This window comes from Chinchilla lanigera, unplaced genomic scaffold (genome assembly GCF_000276665.1).
Source record: "Chinchilla lanigera isolate Chin_1 unplaced genomic scaffold, ChiLan1.0 scaffold00018, whole genome shotgun sequence".
NCBI classification, from domain to species: domain Eukaryota; kingdom Metazoa; phylum Chordata; class Mammalia; order Rodentia; family Chinchillidae; genus Chinchilla; species Chinchilla lanigera.
Window position 1 is genome coordinate 3118690 of NW_004955419.1, and position 19268 is coordinate 3137957.

At 38.7% G+C, this 19268-nt stretch overlaps 2 protein-coding genes across 5 annotated transcripts in view; both read left to right on the plus strand.

Moving 5' to 3' along the window:
• Positions 1-14901, plus strand: part of Ppp6c (protein phosphatase 6, catalytic subunit) — a 36709-nt gene extending 21808 nt beyond the window's left edge. Inside the window, exons 3-7 of one of the 2 annotated variants that reach the window (XM_005382467.2) lie at positions 4815-4880; positions 6390-6531; positions 9427-9506; positions 9673-9882; positions 11574-14901. In XM_005382467.2, the coding sequence (XP_005382524.1) occupies positions 4815-4880; positions 6390-6531; positions 9427-9506; positions 9673-9882; positions 11574-11822 (747 nt within the window). In that variant the 3' untranslated portion in view covers positions 11823-14901. The remainder of the gene's footprint in view (positions 1-4814; positions 4881-6389; positions 6532-9426; positions 9507-9672; positions 9883-11573) is intronic. The other variant, XM_005382468.2, reaches the window with a different exon arrangement.
• A 4154-nt stretch (positions 14902-19055) lies between these two features.
• Scai (suppressor of cancer cell invasion) overlaps positions 19056-19268 on the plus strand; it is a 158716-nt gene continuing 158503 nt past the window's right edge. Inside the window, exon 1 of one of the 3 annotated variants that reach the window (XR_260604.2) lies at positions 19056-19247. Coding sequence is in view for 2 of the 3 variants with exons in the window: in XM_013513153.1 (XP_013368607.1) it covers positions 19195-19247 (53 nt within the window). In the remaining variant the exon portion in view is untranslated. The remainder of the gene's footprint in view (positions 19248-19268) is intronic. The other 2 variants (XM_013513153.1, XM_005382478.2) reach the window with 2 other exon arrangements.

Sequence of the window (19268 nt, forward strand, 5' to 3'; positions counted from 1 at the left end):
AAAATAAAATAAAATAAAAGAAGTTGATTTATTTTAAAGTGAGGGAAAGGAGGAAGAGTGATGACAGACAGCTACTTTGGACAAGTACGGAGTATTTGAAAGTGAAACATTAATGGGTTTCTTGTCTACAGCTCCTTTTATTGAGATCCTTGTCCCACGTAGGCTGCTGGAATCTGGCTCTGTGTTGTTATATTTGGTTTGAGATACTTTTATTCTGTTCATCGTATTCATTTCTGTATATTTTATTCATGACATATATTGTTGAAATTTTTTTCATTTCCTCTGGGAGAATGAGAAGAGCAAAGATTCCAAAAAAATAAAATTGTGCATGGTTTCATGGCAGTCACTGACATAATGAGATAAAAAAAAATTATCTTTTATTTTGTTTTTTGTTTGTTTGTTTTGTTTTCAGTGGCAGAGGCGGGTTACTCGGAATCAGAGAGGGAGTTTGTGCTTGCTAGGCAGGCACTGCGCCACTGAGCTATATCCCTGGCCCCATAGCTTATTTTTTTCTTATCTGCTGGAGTTTGTTTATAAGAATTTCCAGCTGGTTGTGGTGGTGCACACCTGTAATCTCAGCACTTGGGAGGCTGAGGCAGAAGGACTGCCATGAGTTCAAGGGCCAGCCTGGGTTACACAGTGACTTGAAGTCCAGCCTGAACTTTATAGTGAGATGCTGTCAAACAACAAAACAAAAAAGAATTTCTAAGTGGGCACAGGTGTGCACCTTACCAATAGGCTCTACTCTCAGTGTGTATTTAGTTGGGAACTTTATGTGTATTTGTAGAATTTTTTCACTTGGAATAAAAGCTAAAGAGTTTATTCATAGCCTACTCTATGGGTACAACGTAGTTGGGGCCATAATGCAAGAATACGTTGTGAGCAGTGCAGTATTTAAAAGTACCAGTAGTCTTTTTTTTGTTTTGTTTTGTTTTCCGGTACTGGGAATCAAACTCACGACCTTGCGCTTGCCAGGCAGGCACTGTGCTGCTGAGCTAAATCTCTAGCCCACCAGTAGTCTTAATGTCTTTGTAATTTCTCTCCTTAAATATGACAGTGTTACAGAGCATAAATGTATCTGCATTGCCCCCACTAGGGGCTGCTCTATTAACAAAGTCCTATTTTGCCTACATAACTATGCTTTTTGTCTGCCCCCCACCCTGCTCTCTCTGGATGGTGAAGTTATAATAAATCTGACATCCGCATGTCATCTGCTTTTAAGTAGAGACCCCTTCTTTCTTTCTTTCTTTTTTTTTTTTTTTTTTTTTTGTTTTTTTTTTTTTTTTTTTTTTTTTTTTTTTGTCATTTTGAGACAGGGTCTTGCTCTGCAGTTTAGGCCATCCTTCAGCTCACTTTGTAGCCCAGGCCGGCCTCAAACCTGCAACAGTCCTCCTGCCTCAGCCTCCTGAGTGCTGGGATTACAGTCGTGCACCACCATGCCTGGCTTCCTTATGTCATCTTTAACTTGTTAAAGTTCTCTCCCTCTTTTTAAATTACGTGATACTTCTTTCCATGTAATGAACATTTGTATTTCGCTAACAAAAAAGATAGTTATAGGAGTAGTGTGTTCCCTGCATATAAAATTAAAATTCAAGGGCTACTTATGTTATCAAGGACTTTTCAATATATGAATTAGAGTCATAATTAAAGTTCAAGAAGTCAGAAGCAACCACAAACATTTCCATATTGTATATCTTCAGCCCGGTGTGCAATTCTTGCTAACATTTTATTATGTGTTTTATTAGATCAGCAGTGTAATTTTTCACATATTCCCTGTCAAATTGTTTCAATAATCCTAGGAGATAAAATCATTTTGTAAATAATGAGTTTAACAAACTAAAGAATTAGTACAAACTTGCGTTGTCACTAAACACAGAACTGACATTTGAAATTCATGTGGGTTCCTTTGCACATGTTAATGCAAAGCTACTACCCAACTGCGAAGATTGGTTCTCTTATGCTTGGCCCCTAAAAATAATTGTTAATCAGAGCCATGGAACTGATTAAATCAAATCTAAGAGAAATGCTTTGGAATTTGCACAGTTCCTTCCCTTTGGCAGTTCTGGAAATACAGGATTGAGTTTTGAGTGTGAATGGACATGTTGGTAAGTGTGCAGTGCCGACGAGCATGGAAACATGCTCTGAGGGAGGAGATTGCATGGAGACCTTCAGCTAGCACACAAGTGCGGTCCACAGACCATGCGGGTGGTAAAAAAGCAGTAGAAGGTAAGACTTCGGTACCACTTCTGACTGTTCTGTGGGATGGACTGAGAAGTGTTGTATACATACATGGCGCATATTTGTTGTACACTGAGGAGAAATGATTTGCTCAAGGAAAAGTTTGTGTACGTTTTTGAGTCATGAGCTGAAGTAGCTGCTTCTTTCTTGCTTGCTTTCTTTTTAGCACCTTATTTTTCTATTTCAGAGTTGCAGGAACATGTGTGCATATATTACCCTGAGCACATATGTAAGAATTTCCTGTACATGCTTACTTAGGCCATCAAGTGTGGTCACCTTCAGTAGTGCGATATATTTTCTGATGGCTTTCCAAAGCTGTAGCAGTTAATATTCTGGATGGAAACGTATAAGAGTTCACAGTACTCTCCATCTCAACTGTATGTGGTCTCATCACACTGATAAAATGTCATCAGTACAGGGTTATGAAGTGGTATCTTGTTTTACAATATAATTTGCATTTTCCTAATTACTAAGAATTCCTGTTTTTTTTTTTTTAGCTCTGGGTTCCCACGTTTGTGAACTGTCCTTTATAATCTTGTCCTCATTTTTTTTTTTTTTTTTTGAGACAGGGTCTTGCTCTGCAGTTCAGGCTGGCCTTGAGCTCACTTTGTAGCCCAGGCTGGTCTTGAACTCAAAATGATCCTCCTGCCTCAGCCTCTTGAGTGCTGGGATAACAGGCATGCGCCACCATGCCCGGCCTTGTCCTCATTTCCTTTGGTTGATCTTTTTCTTACCAGTCTGTAGACATTTTTTATATGAACCTTCCATATGGTATCCAGTCATACTTTGGTACTGATATGAAACTCTTTGAATTTGGTGCTCAGTGCATTGTGACTCAAAATTTTGTCCCTGTATGTGATTGTTTAGTACTCAGTGTGCAAGCTCGAACTTGTCCATTTGTTTGCCTTGTGGCTTGCTACCTTTTGCAGCCCTTTTTTTTTTTTTTTTTTTTTGGTCTTTTTTGAGACAGGGTCTCGCTATACAGTTCAGGCTGGCCTTGAGCTCACTTTGAGCTCACTTTGTAGCCCAGGCTGGTCTCGGACTCAAAATGATCCTCCTGCCTCAGCCTCCAGAGTGCTGGGATTATAGGCCTATGCCACCAGGTCTGGCTCCTTTTTTTAATAATCACTATTTTTATTGGAGAGAATGGATGACAAACTGTGGTTATTCAGATTTGGCTGTTTGGCAATCATTTTTACAAAAGTGAAGGAGATAAGATAGTTATTTCAAAGAAAACAATGGTATTTGTTGCAAATAATATTTGAATTTATTAATAAAAAATTGTAATTTTGAAAACTTGAGTCCACTAACATATGACAGTTTCTGATGCTCTCACAGATTTTCTGATAAGGTGATGGTGATATTAACAAATAGGAGTTTTTCAGTGTACATAAGGAAATATCATTTCCACTTTCCAAATGGCCAGTGTGTCATTCACTTGAGGTGTAAGAGATGCTGGTGATTTTTTGGAGATCGGGTCTCACTGTATAATTCTCACTGGCCTTGAATTCACTATGTGGCCCAGGCTGGCCTTCCAATTCATGCCAGTCCTCTAACCTCAGCCTCCCAAGTGCTGGGATCACAAGTGTGTGCACGCCTAGCTTGAAAAAAAATTCTTACCACTTGTTTAGCTTTTATCTCATTAAAATGGTTGCTGAAGCCAGGCATGGTGGCACACGCCTGTAATCCCAGCACTCAGGAGGCTGAGACAGGAGGATTGCTGTGAGTTGAAGGCTGGCCTGTCTACATGTGAGTTCAAGGCCAGCCTGAACTATCTAACAAGACTGTGTCTCAAAAACAAAACAAAATAAACTGTATATGGGTGGGGTGGTTAGGTTATTCTATTGAGAAGTTAGATGATTACTATTATTTTGTCTTTTTGAGACAGGGTCTCACTATGCAGTTCAGGCTGGCCTTGAGCTCACTTTGTAGCCCAAACTGGTCTCGAACTCACAATGATCCTCCTGCCTCAGCCTCCCAAGTGCTGGGATTAGCTGGGGATATAGCTCAGTGGCATAAGCGCTTGCCTGGCAATCCTGAGGTCATGAGTTCTATTCCCAGTACCAAAACAAAGAAAAAAATGAAACCAAGTGCTGGGATTATAGGCATGTGCCGCCACGCCCTGCGAAGTTAGGTGACTCATACAGTCAGTGGTTTCAAAATTGTCAAGAAAGAGGCAAGAGCCGGGTGTGGTGGCGCATGCCTATAATCCCAGCACGGGAGGCTGAGGCAGGAGGGTCATTGCAAGTTCAAGACCAGTCTGGGCTACAAAGTGAGCTCAAGGCCAGCCTGAACTGCATAGCGAGACCCTGTCTAAAAGAAAAAAAAAAGATGGGCCTATGTTTGGGGGGGGGCTTATAATTGATGCTGGAGGAGTGACTGTAGTATTGGTTAGCTGGTCTAGTACTTTTCCAAGGCCTGGAAACTATATGTTTGGCAGTTTTGCTTATGCTTTACTTACAAATTTAAGTATTCGGAGTCCTCTTAACACTGATTCTTTACACATTTTACTCTAGCTTATTATTTTACTCCTGAACAGGAATTTGTAATCAGCATATATTACCTTTATTTTATAGTTTTATGACCTTTGTGAACTATTCAGAACTGGAGGTCAGGTTCCTGACACAAACTACATATTTATGGTATGTAAACACCAATAGTAACAAGTATTTATTTAAAATTGAAAGTCTGAGTTATTTCAGGTAAATTGCATAATAATTTCATTGCCATGTGATAATCAGTATTTAAATGTATGGAAAGATAATTCTGTACTTTCCTGTATTTTGCCACCTCCTATAATTGCTTTAATAAAGTACTGTTCAGATAGGCCTGGGGTTGTAACTATCAGTAGCTGGCAGAAAAATACGCTTTAAACCACTGGTTTAAGGCATAAATCTTCAATTTACTGTTATTTACACACTTTTTACACATTCATTTTTACCTCTTAATTGAGCTATGCCTGGATGAATATACACAGATACTGTTTTATGTTCCATACATTTTCCTAATATACATTTACTGTTATGGTGCATGTTTGCTTCCATTCCTTTTGGAGTATGTTACTCTTCAAGTGTTTCTGAATCTTTTTTTTTTTTTTTGTACTGGGAATCGAACTCAGGACCTTGCTCTTGCCAGGCAGGCTCTTATGCCACTGAGCTATATTCCCTGCCCTCTGAATCCTTTTGTGATTATTTCTTCTGAAAGTTTGGAGCTGTGTTCCTATTCTTTCAGCTGTTTTTCTGTTGGCATAATATTGGCCTACATCAAACATTGTGGAAAATAGCATGTTACCATATGCAGCTGTTAAATACAAAGCTGAATCTAAAATACTGTTATAATTGTACTTGTTTTTATTGGAGAAAACCCCCTATTTTTAATGAGGCAGCTCTTCTGGTACAATCAAAATTTTTTAAACTTAAGTTAATTAAAAATATTTGAGCCAGGCATTGGTGTTGTATATTTATAATCCCAGCGCTGTGGAAGGCGAAGGCAGAAGGATCTCAAATTTGAGCCCCAACTGACTAATTTGGCAGTTTAGCAGTTTAGTGAGACCCTGTCTCACAAAGTAAGTGGAAGGTAGCTGGGGATGTATCTCTGCAAAGATCTTAGGTTTAATGCCAGTACTAGCCCTTTTATTTAACATCTAATATAGATATTAAAAGATTGAGAAATGTTTTTTTAGGGAGAAATATTTGGAAGAATTGCACAGCAGATTCCTGTAGGCCTCTTCTGAATCATAAGTGAAATACAAACATTTAGAAGGAAGTTTATTTTGATTTGAGGTGTTCGGTTGGTTCGTTGGTTTTGTTTTTCCAGTGGGAACTGGGGTTCAGCTTAGGGCTCTTAGCCTGAGCTATATCCCCAGCCTTATTTTTAAAAGAGAGAGTATCATTAAATTGCCCAGGCTGGGCTTAAACTCCAAAGTCTCCTGCCTTAGCCTTCAGGAGTGCTGGGATTATAGTATACACCACCACATCCAGCTCCATTTGAATTTTTGTTAAAATTTAATTTGCATATATGGTAACAATGTGTGAGTGTGAGTCTACGTTGTTATTATTTGGCTGTGTTTCTGAGATTATGTACTTTAATATAAGTTTAAAATACTATGGTACCTATTGTATTGTTTGTAACTGTGAACTTTTGCTTTACAGGGTGATTTTGTAGACAGAGGTTACTATAGTTTGGAGACCTTCACTTATCTTCTTGCACTAAAGGCTAAATGGCCTGATCGTATTACACTTTTACGAGGAAATCATGAAAGTAGACAAATAACACAGGTGTATGGATTTTACGGTAAGATCTATTTCTTTTTTGATTGTTCTTTTTTTTTTTTTTTCCGGTACGGGGAATCAAACTCACCACCTTGCGCTTGCCAGGCAGACGCTGTGCCGCTAAGCAAAATACCCAGCCCTTGTTTATTTGTTTTTTGAGACAGGGTCTTGCTAGGTAGTTCAGGCTGGCCCTGAACTCACTATGTAGCCCAGGCTGGCCTAGAACTCGTGATGATCCTCCTGCCTCAGCCTCCCAATTTCTGGGATTACAGGTATGTGCCACCACACCTGGTTAAGATCTTCTGTTTCTGGGGCTGGGGATTTAGCTCAGAGGCACAGTGCCTGCCTGGCAAGCATGAGGTTGTGAGTTCGATTCCTGGTACTAGAAAACAAACAAGCAAAAAAAAATCTTCTGTTTATGATTCTCAATATTATTTTTATTTTCCTTTTGGAAAAAAAATATGCACAAGTCATACCTGTACTTTGTATTTTTTTCTCCCTACTTGACTACTCTTTAACTTGCCTGCTTCCCTCATCAACTGAAAATCTTGCCATAGAGAGAAAACTATTGTCAACTTTTTGGTATGTATCTTCCTAGATCAGTGTGAAAGGTGTAAATATACACTTGCAAAATTGGAATCACCAGGTGCTTGTTAAAAATATAGATTGCTGGGCTCTTCCTCAGACCCAGTAATCAGAATCTTTTGGGGTGGGATAATAGGGTCTACGAAAGATGAATGTATTGCACATTTAAGTTTGAGTGCTAATTTCAATCGTGTGTGTGTGAGTATGTGTGTGTACATCTACATAACCATGTGAAATGCAGTGTTGAGTCCAGCTTTTACTTCCTCAGTTTGCTATTGTTTTTGTTCTTGGGCTTGCCAGGCAGGTGCTGCACCACTGAGCTGTATCCCTGGGCCCTGGATGTTATTTTTATGGTTATACATAATGTACATTCATACATTACACTGTATGAGTGTATCAGAATTGATTTAACCAGTCCCTTTGAACATTGAGTTATTTTTAAGTTGTTTTGTCTTTTTCAAATTTATTTATTTATTTATTTTGAGGTGGATCTCACCATTTAGTTCAGACTGTCCTTAAACTCACTGTGTGGCCCAATCTGGCCTCTAATTTGCAGTGATCCTCCTGCCTTAGTCTTCCAGAGTGCTGGGATTATAAGTGCATGCCACAATGTCTAGGGTTACAGGTTACTTTTGATTTTTATTCACAAAAAGCTATTGTTTCCATTACAAAATAATCAGTATTTTGGGGTGGTGTATTGTGGTATTTGATCAGTAAAATAACACTAATATGTACTTGCTATAAATTTTGAGAAGTACATTGTGAGGTGATTTTGTTGTGTGCACATTATGGGGAGTCTTTATACATTTTAAGATGGCTATAGACTAAGATGGTGATATAATCTTATAGGACCTCTGTTATATGTGTGGTGTCTGTCACTGATTGAGGCAGTGTATGTCATTGATTGAGGCAGTGTATGACTGTATATGACTATTATATCTGTAATGCAGTGTTACATAAAATGTAATTTTTTTGCAAGAGTAATATTGTAACATATAAAACTCATACATAATAAGATATTTTTCAGGTCAAGTATCCCTTATCCAAAATACTTGAGACCAGGAAGTGTTTTAGATTTTGAATTTGTTTAAATGTTGGAATATTTATACGTTTGGGGATGAGATTGAAATCTAAACATAGAGTTCATTGATGTTTCATATATGCTTTGTGTATGTAGCCTAAGGTAGTTTTATACAGTAGAGGTCAAGCAACCCTTATGTGAAAATCTGATATTCAGAATCATCAGCTCCAAAATCTGACACTTGAGTGCCATCATGACACTCCAAAAGTTTTGGATTTTGGATCATTTTTGACACTCAGAAGTTTCAGATTTGGGAATGTTCTGGATTTCAGATTTTGAGATTAAGCATGCTCAACTAATAAATCTATGCATACATTCCAAAATCCAGATACTTCTGGTCCCAAGCATTTCTTTTCTCTTTTTAAATTTTTGAGACAAAGTTTTACTATGTAGCTCAGACTAGCGTAGTAGCCCATATAGCCTTGAATTTAGCCTTGTAAACATTTCTGATAAGAGATAAGCAGTCTGTATTTTTAGTGTGTGTGCATTTTGAGACCTATCACAGTCACATGAGGTCAGGTGTGGAATTTTCCATTTGGGACATCATTTCAGTGCTCAAACATGATTTGAAGCATCTCAGATATCAGAAATTTAAATTAGTGATATAGCTACTTATTTCTTATGCCTGTGTAGTATATGTATAAAAAATATTATTTAGTGACACAATTTGCAGAAAATCTTGAATGGATAATTTAGGACTGAGAAATGTTGAGATAAGAGTTAGCCATGCTCCTATAGTTAAGGGCCCTATAATGTTTGATTTTATTATTCTGTTGGAATATGGTGGTCACATTAATAAGTAAATGAGGCCAGGGATATAGCTTAGTGGCACAGTGCCTGTGTGGTAAATACAAGGCCCTGAGTTCAATTGCTGGTACCAAAAAAAAGAAGACAATGTAAATGACTCTGTTTGGTAAAATGGACTAGTATTAACATTAAATACTAAAATACTTGCTTTGGTTTATGTGAAATTAGTAGTTAACTCTTTTTGATAAGAGCATTTTGGCAGATAATTTCAGCTACATCTTAGGGCCATTCTTGCAATGAAAAGGGATATATTTATAGTTAGACACTGGACTTCTTTTGGCTTTGTATGAAGGGACTATTATGCCTAAATATTTGTCATAATTTTCTGTTCTAGTGTAAGCTGACTTTCTGTTGGGTTGAAAGCTATTTTCACATTGGATTTATTTGTTTTTGATTGGCAAATTCAGAATTTCATTAATGAGAATGCTTCCATTTCTTTCATAGATGAGTGCCAAACCAAATATGGAAATGCTAATGCTTGGAGATACTGTACCAAAGTTTTTGACATGCTCACAGTAGCAGCTGTAAGTTTTTATCAATCTTCTTAATACTTTTAAATATTTTCCTGTCTATAACGTATACTTTTATCTAATTGTCACCTCAATTATATTGCTATTTTTAACATTAATGAGTTTAGAAATGGCTGAGTTTGTTATTATACATGCAGTTTTTATTGTCCTTTTTTTGTAGTTAATAGATGAGCAGATTTTATGTGTTCACGGTGGTTTATCTCCTGATATCAAAACACTGGATCAAATTCGAACCATTGAACGGAACCAAGAAATTCCTCATAAAGGAGCATTTTGTGACCTAGTTTGGTCAGATCCCGAAGATGTGGATACTTGGGCAATCAGTCCTCGAGGAGCAGGTTGGCTTTTTGGAGCAAAGGTCACAAATGAGGTAAACTAACATTTTCAGGAAAGTAGTTTGTTCGTTGGTAAAAGACATACATTGCTGGACCCACATAACAAACTTTTAGTGTAGTTTCCTTAGACCATGGAGGCTATGGATTTCACATTTCTAGTTTATTTATACTTTTCCTTATGGTTAAATGAGATCATATAGTAAAAGCCCATATTCTTGCATCCACTTGGTTATTTGAATAAAGTAACATGTAAATAACAACATAGTGGCCTGGGGGGTATAGGTCAGTGGTAGGGCATTTGTGTGCCACACATGAGGCCCTGGGTTCAATCTCTCACACCATAAAACAGAAAACAAAACAAAAACAAGGATACATGTACAAAAGGATAACATTGTATTGGGAAATGCTCTAGCATAATGAAATCAGACAATTAGACTCTTCCCATCAGTGTAACTCTGATAAGTTATTTGTTCAGTCAGAGCCGTCTTATCCTTCACTTGCAGAAGAAGGACAGTAAGTCTCCTTCAGAATTACTCTAAGAACTGCACATACTGTATCAATAAATTATATTGATAGCAATTTGTTTTTTTTTTTTTTGTCATTTTGAGACAGGGTCTTGCTATGCAGTTCAGGCTGGCCTTGAGCTCACTTTGTAGCCCAGGCTGGTCTCGAACTTGCAATGATCCTCCTGCATCAGCCTCTGGAGTGCTGGGATTACAGGCATGTGCCACCACGCCCAGCAGCAGTGTCTTTATTAATCCATAAAGAACAAGTTTTTAATATCTGGTAGTACTTTTGGAATGGTTTTCTTCTAAAGACAATGTCTGTCTGTAGCTTTCTTCCCCTTCCCGTTCCCGTTCTCCTTCCCCTCCCCCTCCCCATCTCCTTCCCCTCTCCTTTTCAGTTTTTTTTTTTTTCTTTCTTTCAGTTTAGTTTTGTTTTTTTGAGACAGGATCTCACTATGTAGTCTAGGCTCGCCTTGAACTTACAATCATGCTGTCTCAGCCTCCTCAGTGCTGATATAAACATGTACCACCACTCCTACTCTCTTTTGGTTTTGAGATGACATCTTGCTATGTTGCCAAAGTTGGTGTCAACCTCAAGGGCTCCGTAGTCTTCCTATCTCAGCCTTCCAGGTAGCTGGGACTATAGGCCTCTGATACAGCATCTAGTTCAGAAAATTCTAATTAGTTATATAGCTGTACAATTTCTTTTTTTGTCTTTTTATTGGAGACAGAGTCTCGCTAAATTGTCCAGACTGACAGTCCTCCTACCTCAGTCTCCCAAAGTGCTGGAATTACTTTGGGAGACTGTATATACCTGTAATATGTGGTAGTACAATTTCTCCTTTCTTTTTTCTTTTTTCTTTTTTTTTTTTTGAGACAGGGTCTCACTATATAGTTCAGGCTGGCCTTGGACTCACTATATAACCCAGGTTAGCCTTGAACTCACAGTGATCTTCCTGTCTCAGCCTCCTGAGGGACTGGATTATAGGCATGGGCCACCATGCCCAGCTGGCAGTACAATTTCTACAGCTCTATAATTGACTTGGCCCAAAGTGACTCTGTTTGGCAGACTTACTGAAATTATTGGAGTTAATTATAGAACAGATTCTAAAATCATGAGAAATCTAGTAGTAACAGGATTTGGTACTTTATTTAAATCTTTTATGTATGTAGGTTATTTAAAAATCTGCTGATACTTACAAAGCCTTTCTACATTGCAGTTTGTTCATATCAACAACTTAAAACTCATCTGCAGAGCACATCAGCTTGTGCACGAAGGCTATAAGTTTATGTTTGACGAGAAGCTGGTCACAGTGTGGTCTGCTCCTAACTACTGCTATCGTTGTGGAAATATTGCTTCCATCATGGTCTTCAAAGACGTGAATACAAGAGAACCAAAGTTATTCCGGGCAGTTCCAGATTCAGAACGTGTTATTCCTCCCAGAACGACGACGCCGTATTTCCTTTGAGGCCTTCGCCCATCCTGCTGACCCATTTTCTGCCCTCTTCTTATCCCAACTTTCTTGTACCCTCTACGATATACTTTTTATTGAGCACTTTGCTGCTGAAATGCTGCCTCTTGCCTTTTTTTAATTTTAAATTATCTAAATTTATTGTTCGTCATGGTGTCTATAGCGATGTTTTTCTATCAGTTTCCTCCCCCTCGCCATCCCCACCTTGGACTCATTTGAGAAGACTTGAGAAATGTCTTAATACTCACACTGCTGCATGTAGCTCCTGCTTATTTACTGGTCTGGGGAAACAGAATGTGTTTCCTTTTTTAAAACAGCCAATTGACAGTTACACTGAAATACTCTTCCTTTTGTATCATTCAGCCTTTTGTTTGAGTTTGGTAAGTTTTAAGAAATTTCAGCAGCAAAGTTGTTATTCAGTGGGCACGACGGACTAGAGATGCCTCGAGTCATGTATACCTGTCCCAGATGTAAACCCATTGTCCTTTGTTGGATGATATTTTAAAAGGATATAAAATAAATTGGTCTAAAGGGCTGCCCTCCTTGTTGTGTTTTTAAATTTAGTTAAAAACTGCTACAGCTTATGACTTTGTACATTATGAAAATTGTATTGATCTTTTTCAGATTCCTTGTATTTTTTAATAAAATAATCTTAAAACCAGATAGGTTAAGTGTTAGAACTTTGGAACAGCTTACATTGTTACCTTATATTACTCTTTATTCTTTTTTCCTAATCAGAGTTCTGGACCCTTTAGTTGAGTTTAAAACTTCAGTTGAAATCCAGTAGTATTTATTTTTTAAAAAGATCACTAAACTGTGCCTAAAGAACATAACTGCCATATTAATGTTTTGGTTTATATCCTCTATAGTAATAGAAAAATTTAATACTTACACTGCTAATGTGTTCATTTGATACCAGTTGAGTAGAATGTGATTGATCCAGTTTACAATCTTATCATCAGTATCATTAAGTACAAATATATGTACTTTTTAATAGGAGTCATTCTTTTCTTGCTGTAACACTAGACCTTAACTCTTAGAAGTATTCATTTTTTAGCTGCAGCTGGAAAGGTTGAAAAGCCAGGACTTGTATTTGTAAACTGTAATCTGAAGCAGATTATTAAAAGTGTAGAAAGAAACAGACTTCTTTTTTTGTAAAAGTCTGTGATACCCTATTTTGATTCTGTGTAATATGAATATCCAAAGGGTTGTGGTGATCAGTTCTTGATATGCAATTGTCCACTTAATAAGGACAAGTGTTCCAGTATCTTTTATGGCTGTGGTCATAAATGATGTTGGAATGTGTCATTTTGTGAAATAGTTGGTATCCCTTTACTAGTAAAATTAATTTTTGTCATCCCAGGAAATCCATGTGAAGCCAGCCAATTAATAAAGCACTTTAGCATCTGTTCAGGTAGTTTTGAAAAACAACTTTTCCCCTTCAGGATAAAAACTTCCAGGTTACCTAAAAATGCAATAAAAATCTTTATAGTCTAAGCTTCTTGGCACATAATTTTTCATCAGGGTTTTCTTTTACTGAATGAGCACAATACTGTTTTGATTTATTTTTCCCCAACCACTCAGCTCCTTGTACAGCTTTTAATTGTATAGCTATGTGAAAGAAGCAGCTGAGATACTTGCTGCACGCACTTGAACTCATGTTGGGTCTGTAGCTCTGTATTGCTGCCCTGACCCCAGGGTAATTCAGGTGGAAAGGTATTTTTGTCTCACAGGGAAATGTAGCTATGTATCTTACTAATTGTGAAACACTGGAAACTAATGATGCAGACAACTTGGTGTGGTCTTGGAACAGCTATCTGCAGTATTTGTTTTTCTTGTTACCATAAATTGTATTTAAGTGCTTGCCCTTCACTCCTTTTGAGTTGCACCAGTGAACCAGTAACCCTCAGGCCTCTCTTTCTACTTCATAAGCCTTTGCTTAGGTTTATGTAGTGTTTTCATTCTCCCTGTAATGTGACCTTTTTTTTTTTTTTTTTTTTTTTTAAAGTCACAGCAGACTGCATTTGTTTGTCACTAACTGGGCATGTGCCAATAATATTCTGTCCTTTCCTTAACTGCCATCTCTGTTTTGTTTGATTCTTTCCAACTGAATATTGGCTTTTTGCATGGAAAGAAAATAGTTTCTACTATTAGACATGTAAAGGGAAGAGAGAGTGAATGTATTGGACTTTGTAAACCTAAAAATACTTGGATCCCTCTAATTAATAAGGGCTATGTATTATATAGAGTAATCATGTGGTGGGAGATACTTGCAAGTCATAGATCTGTAGGCAGGAGGATCTGTTACTCCCTGTATGTAGGCCGAATGTAAATTCCCTTATGTTTATTTGCCTACGATATCCTTGGTTTCTAGTAAAGTACCCTAGGCTCTAGTGAGGACTGTCTACTTTAAATTGCCATTTACTCCCTTTCCTTAGTTGGCTGAATTGCTCTTGGCTAGCTTTTGTAGGTTACTGTATCGCCTTGACAAATCTCACTCCTTTAAATGTGGTCATAGGGTGTGATCCTGCCAAGCCTGGATCAAGAGTACATCTAATATGCAACCTGCACCAATCAGCTCCTATTCTGTCTGGATGTCTAGAACTGTTGGAAGATTTTGACATTTTCAACCTTGAGTTTTTCTTTTGAAATGAGGTTTGATATATTGTTCATTGTGTTGAGATGTGTGTGTTTTTTTGCTTTGTAAACCCAACACCAGATTTTGGAAAATGCCTATATTGTGAAAGCAAATCAGGACTCTTTCTGAGCCTCTGTCATTGTTGGAAATAGATTCTCTTTCCGTCAGCTTCCAGAAAATTGTCAAAGAGATTTAACAGTAAGAATCCAGATTTTTAAATGTAATTGTTTTTTAAATGCTAATGTTTGTAAAGCACCTTCGGTTCTTTGGATGAAAGGTGCTATATTCCCTCTGTAAATTAATAAAAAGATTATAGGAAGTTTGTCAAAAATAATTTTATCTAATGCATAGTCTGTAGTACGTCCTGACAAGAAATTAGCATTTTATATAACAAATTAAAAAATGCTTATTCCTTCACGTAGTTGCTTGACTGGTAAACACAAGTGAAACTGTATTTCTGTTCTACATTTGACTCTGGGCTGAGTGTTCCAGTTCCTTAAAAGCAATAGTTACTGACTTGGGTCCAGTGCCCAGAGCCCTGCTTCGTGAGACATCACAGCTCTTTCCATTGTATACGTACAGTGTGCAGTAGTGCTGATGAGTCATCTAGTAATAAAGAGAACCAAAAAGAAACATTTGAGAAGTCCCCTAATATGATGGCAACACATTAGACTCCCTATGTATTTTCTACTTCCATATTAATCGCTGGATGAATATGTGCCTTTCTTTCCCTCATGACAGATTTACCTGGCTTAGATTATTCACATATTTTCTTCAGAAATGTGTGAAGTTTCTAGATTTCTTTGGTGTGTGTCAACAGCAACAACACAAATTATTACCTAGTATGTGTTTCATTCGCTCCCTGGACACCCACTATGGTTCTCCGCACTTTGATTTTATGTGTAAACGACAGTGGGAGCTGGTATCATAGGACATGCCTATGGTTCTCAGTGATTGGGAAGCTGAGGCAGAAGGACCTCAAGTTCCAGACCAACCTGGGCAATTTAGCAAGACTCTATCTTAAAAAAAAAATAAAAGATTAAAAATTTTTTTGAAAGACTGGGAATTGTAGCTCCATGATAAAGTACCCTTGCGTTTGATCCACAGTATCCACCACCCCCACCCCCACCCCCGCAAAAGGCAGCGAATTTGGGTACGGTGGCACATGCCTGTCATCACGGTGCTTTGGGAGTCTCAAGAATCACAGATTTGAGCCAGCAATCTAGCAAGACCTTGTTTTGTTTTTTTTTTTAATAATGGGATAGAAACCATTCCTGGATTAAGCAGTTAGCTAAATGCTGTACAGGCCCTATTCTCTGGGGCCTCTGAGTATACGGCCTTCTTTCTCTGTAACCCCAGATGAAATAGGCATACAGAGGGTAAGTAACCTGCCCACAGTTGCATAGAAGAGCTGGACCTTGAACTCCTGCTGTGCACACCAGAGTAGCTCTTAAGCCTTCTATTTTAAGAAATACTGGTTTTTGTAACTGCGACCCTGAGGAAATTGTATTCTCTGAATCTTAAATTTTTGTGTCTAAGAGAATACCATATAGGGTTGAACTCGATATTAAAAATATTATACTAAGTACCCAGTAGCTGCTGAAAGGTGCCATTTATTGAGGATTCACACTGCATAAATTCAGTGTGGTTGGGGAAGTGAGAATAGTCCAAATGAACCGTAATTGCTAACTAGCTTTTATAAGTACAGCAGGTCTGGAGAAGGAAATGTTTGGAGGACAGTTACTGGGGCAAGATCTGAAGAGTGAAACATGGCTTAGGATGATAGACTATACACGTTTTACAGAGTAGAAGTGCACAACCTACATTACTAGGGTGTGGACATGACCTGAAGACTTGAAGGTAGTTTTTGGAAAGGTGCTGTAGAAGAATGGCTGAGTTCATACCTGTGATCCCAGCACTCAGATGCAGAGGCAGGAGGATTGCAAGTTTGAGACCCCCTGGGCAGTTAGCAATTTAGCAAGACCTTATCTCAAAATACAAAGGTGGATGTAGTTCAGTGCATAAGCCCAAGATTCAATCCCCAGTACCACAAAACAACAACTGCAGTTTTATTGGCAAAGTGACAAGAGTGTCTACCATGTATCAGAGAGATTGACTAATTATGGGAAACATTGGAAATTAGAGAATTTTAGTCAATACTTGAAGAAATGTAATGACTGACTTCAAAATTATTTCCCTAATGACTACATTCTTTTCATCAGGATTCCTCTTACTTTTGTTTTACCTTTACCCTCTTCTGACAAGTTATTCTGGAATAATTTCTCTTTTCTGGATTGATTATATGGTGGAAACAGGATTGAGGTGATTTATAGTTTGGTGACTTTGGGATTACATAAAATGTTTGGACAAACAACAGGTTCAGTACCATTTTTTTTCCCTAGTCAGGAAAAAAATCCCATGAGATCTGGGCATGGTAGTGCACACTGGTAATCTTAGCACTTGGGAGGCTGAGGCAGGAGGATCCTTGTGAGTTCAAGGCCAGCCTGGGCTACAAAGTGAGTTCAAGACTAGCCTGAACTGCATAGTGAGACCCTGTCTCAAAAAGACAAAAATAAATAAATAAATAAATCTCGAGATAGGGCTGCAGATACGTTGCCTAGCATGTGTGAGGCCCTGGATTTGGTCCTCGGTGCGCACATGGGCGCGCGCGCACACACACACACACACAATCCACCACAGTTTACCATCACTATTGCAGTATTTCATAAATGAAAATCCAAAAGAACCATCTCATTTGGTCTCTTTATACAATAGAGTACATAAAGAAGGATAAACTGGAGACTTTTATATGTAGATGGATGCAACTCGAGACCATACTCATAAATGAAATAAACCAGATGCACATGTACAAACATCATATTGTCTTCCTAGTGTGAGAAGCTGAAAGAGTAAATAAGATCCAACATGTGAAATACTGTAAAATGGGAAGAAACTTCAAAAAGAAAGAAACAGATGGGAGAAGGAGAAAAGAAGGAAGGGAAAAGCATATATATATACACACACGCACAAGATAGTTATGCTACTAATTTCTCAGTTCATTGACAACAAAGGTTTGTGCTAATATTATTTGGATAATTAAATGTCTGTCTTGTACTCTGAGTAACTAAAGATAGCAATACACAATGTATTAACCATTGTTACCCTCCTATTGTGAAATTTTTTTCTCTTTAAAATAAAAAAGGAAAAAAGAACCATCTCAGAATAATGGACAGCCTTTTACACCAAATATATTATTTGATTTTATGAAAAACTGTAGTATTTTAAACACCACACCTCCGTACTAGGGATTGAACCTACAACCTTTACACTGAGATTATGTCTCCAACCCTTTTTCATTTTTTATTTTGAGACATAATCTTGCTAATTTGCTAAGTTGGGCTTGAACTCAGTTCTCCTGTTTCAGCCTCTTAGAGTGCTGGAATAATAAGTACGTTCACCTTGACTGGCTTGAATTTTGTCTTGAATTTTGTCATTTATGGAAAACAGGGAGGGCTTTATCCTCCACACGTTGTTGACGTATACTACTCTAGGCTGTCACGTTACTGATTAATAAACGTGTCCTGATAAAATGAATGCAGCTCAGGAGAACATTTTATGCCTCCTTCCAACTTCAAGCAAATGCTAAGGATCTGCTAAACAACTGCATACAGGAATAGAGACGCAGAGAGGGCGCGTTACTTTAAAGAAAGAATTTTATATTAATGCACTCCATTATTTTCAAGGATGCTATTATTAGAGAAAAGGAAAGGTAACTAGTATTTATGTGCTCGTATGTGCTGGTATTTTTTCATGCGTAGGTCTGCCAAAATGCAGTGAAATTTATTTTAAAATTGATTAGTGTAGAACTCAAAGCCATCTGCAGTATACCAGAATGGTTAGCATACACTCAGGAATCCTGTTTATGTCGTTCAAAATGTGACATATTCCTTTTAGTTAATGGCATTCATTCTGTTTGCAGTGTTGATTTTTCGCCATGGTAATTTAAAAAAAAAAAACAAACTCTTGTTTTTTAAAAAAGCCTATATCCAAGTTTGTGATCTTTCCGACAGAGGACAGATCAGCCAAACCATGCTTTGTTTGGGTGGATTCTTAAAATTTTGTGACCGTTTCCTTTATGAGGGGTAGCATTATGCTGAGACCATTTCAGCAAGATGTAGACCAGGGACCGCATTCAAGGTGGTTCAAAAGAGAGCTCATTTAGCAGAGTTGCCTCCCTAGTGCACCTGCCCGAGGAATTGGAAGAAACTGCAGGGGTTGGCTTTTGGTTCTGGGGTGATGCGGAGGTGAGCGGGAGGCCGCCAGCAGGTGTCTGGGGCGCAGGACGCAGAGCCAAGAGAACCTGCAGGCAGGTGTGTGGCGCTGGAGATGCAGTTCCCACGTTCTGGCGCACGGTGGCGCTTAGGTCTCCTCCGCTCCTACTTGCAGTCTCCGAGGCACCTCCGCCGCCACCTGCAGTCTCAACCAAACCTCGGAGTGGGCAGCTCGGAATGTGACGGGTCTCGGGCCCAATCGGCAGTCAGGCTGTCGGCCACACTCCGGCTGCACCAATGGAAGGGGAGGAGAGGCGCGGAGGGGCGGGCCCCGCGGCAAGCCTGACAGAGGCGCGCGGCCCTCCTCCCGCCTCTCCGCCTACTCCAGCCTCCGCCGCCTCAGCTTCCCGAGCGAGCCCCGCGGCCGCCGGAGCAGCTCCCGCGGCGGAGCAGGAGCCGGATGGTCAGAGGAGCCCGGCAGCCCCAACAGCCGCGGAGTCGCCTGGCCCCCAGGTGCGGCGGGGCAGCGAGAGC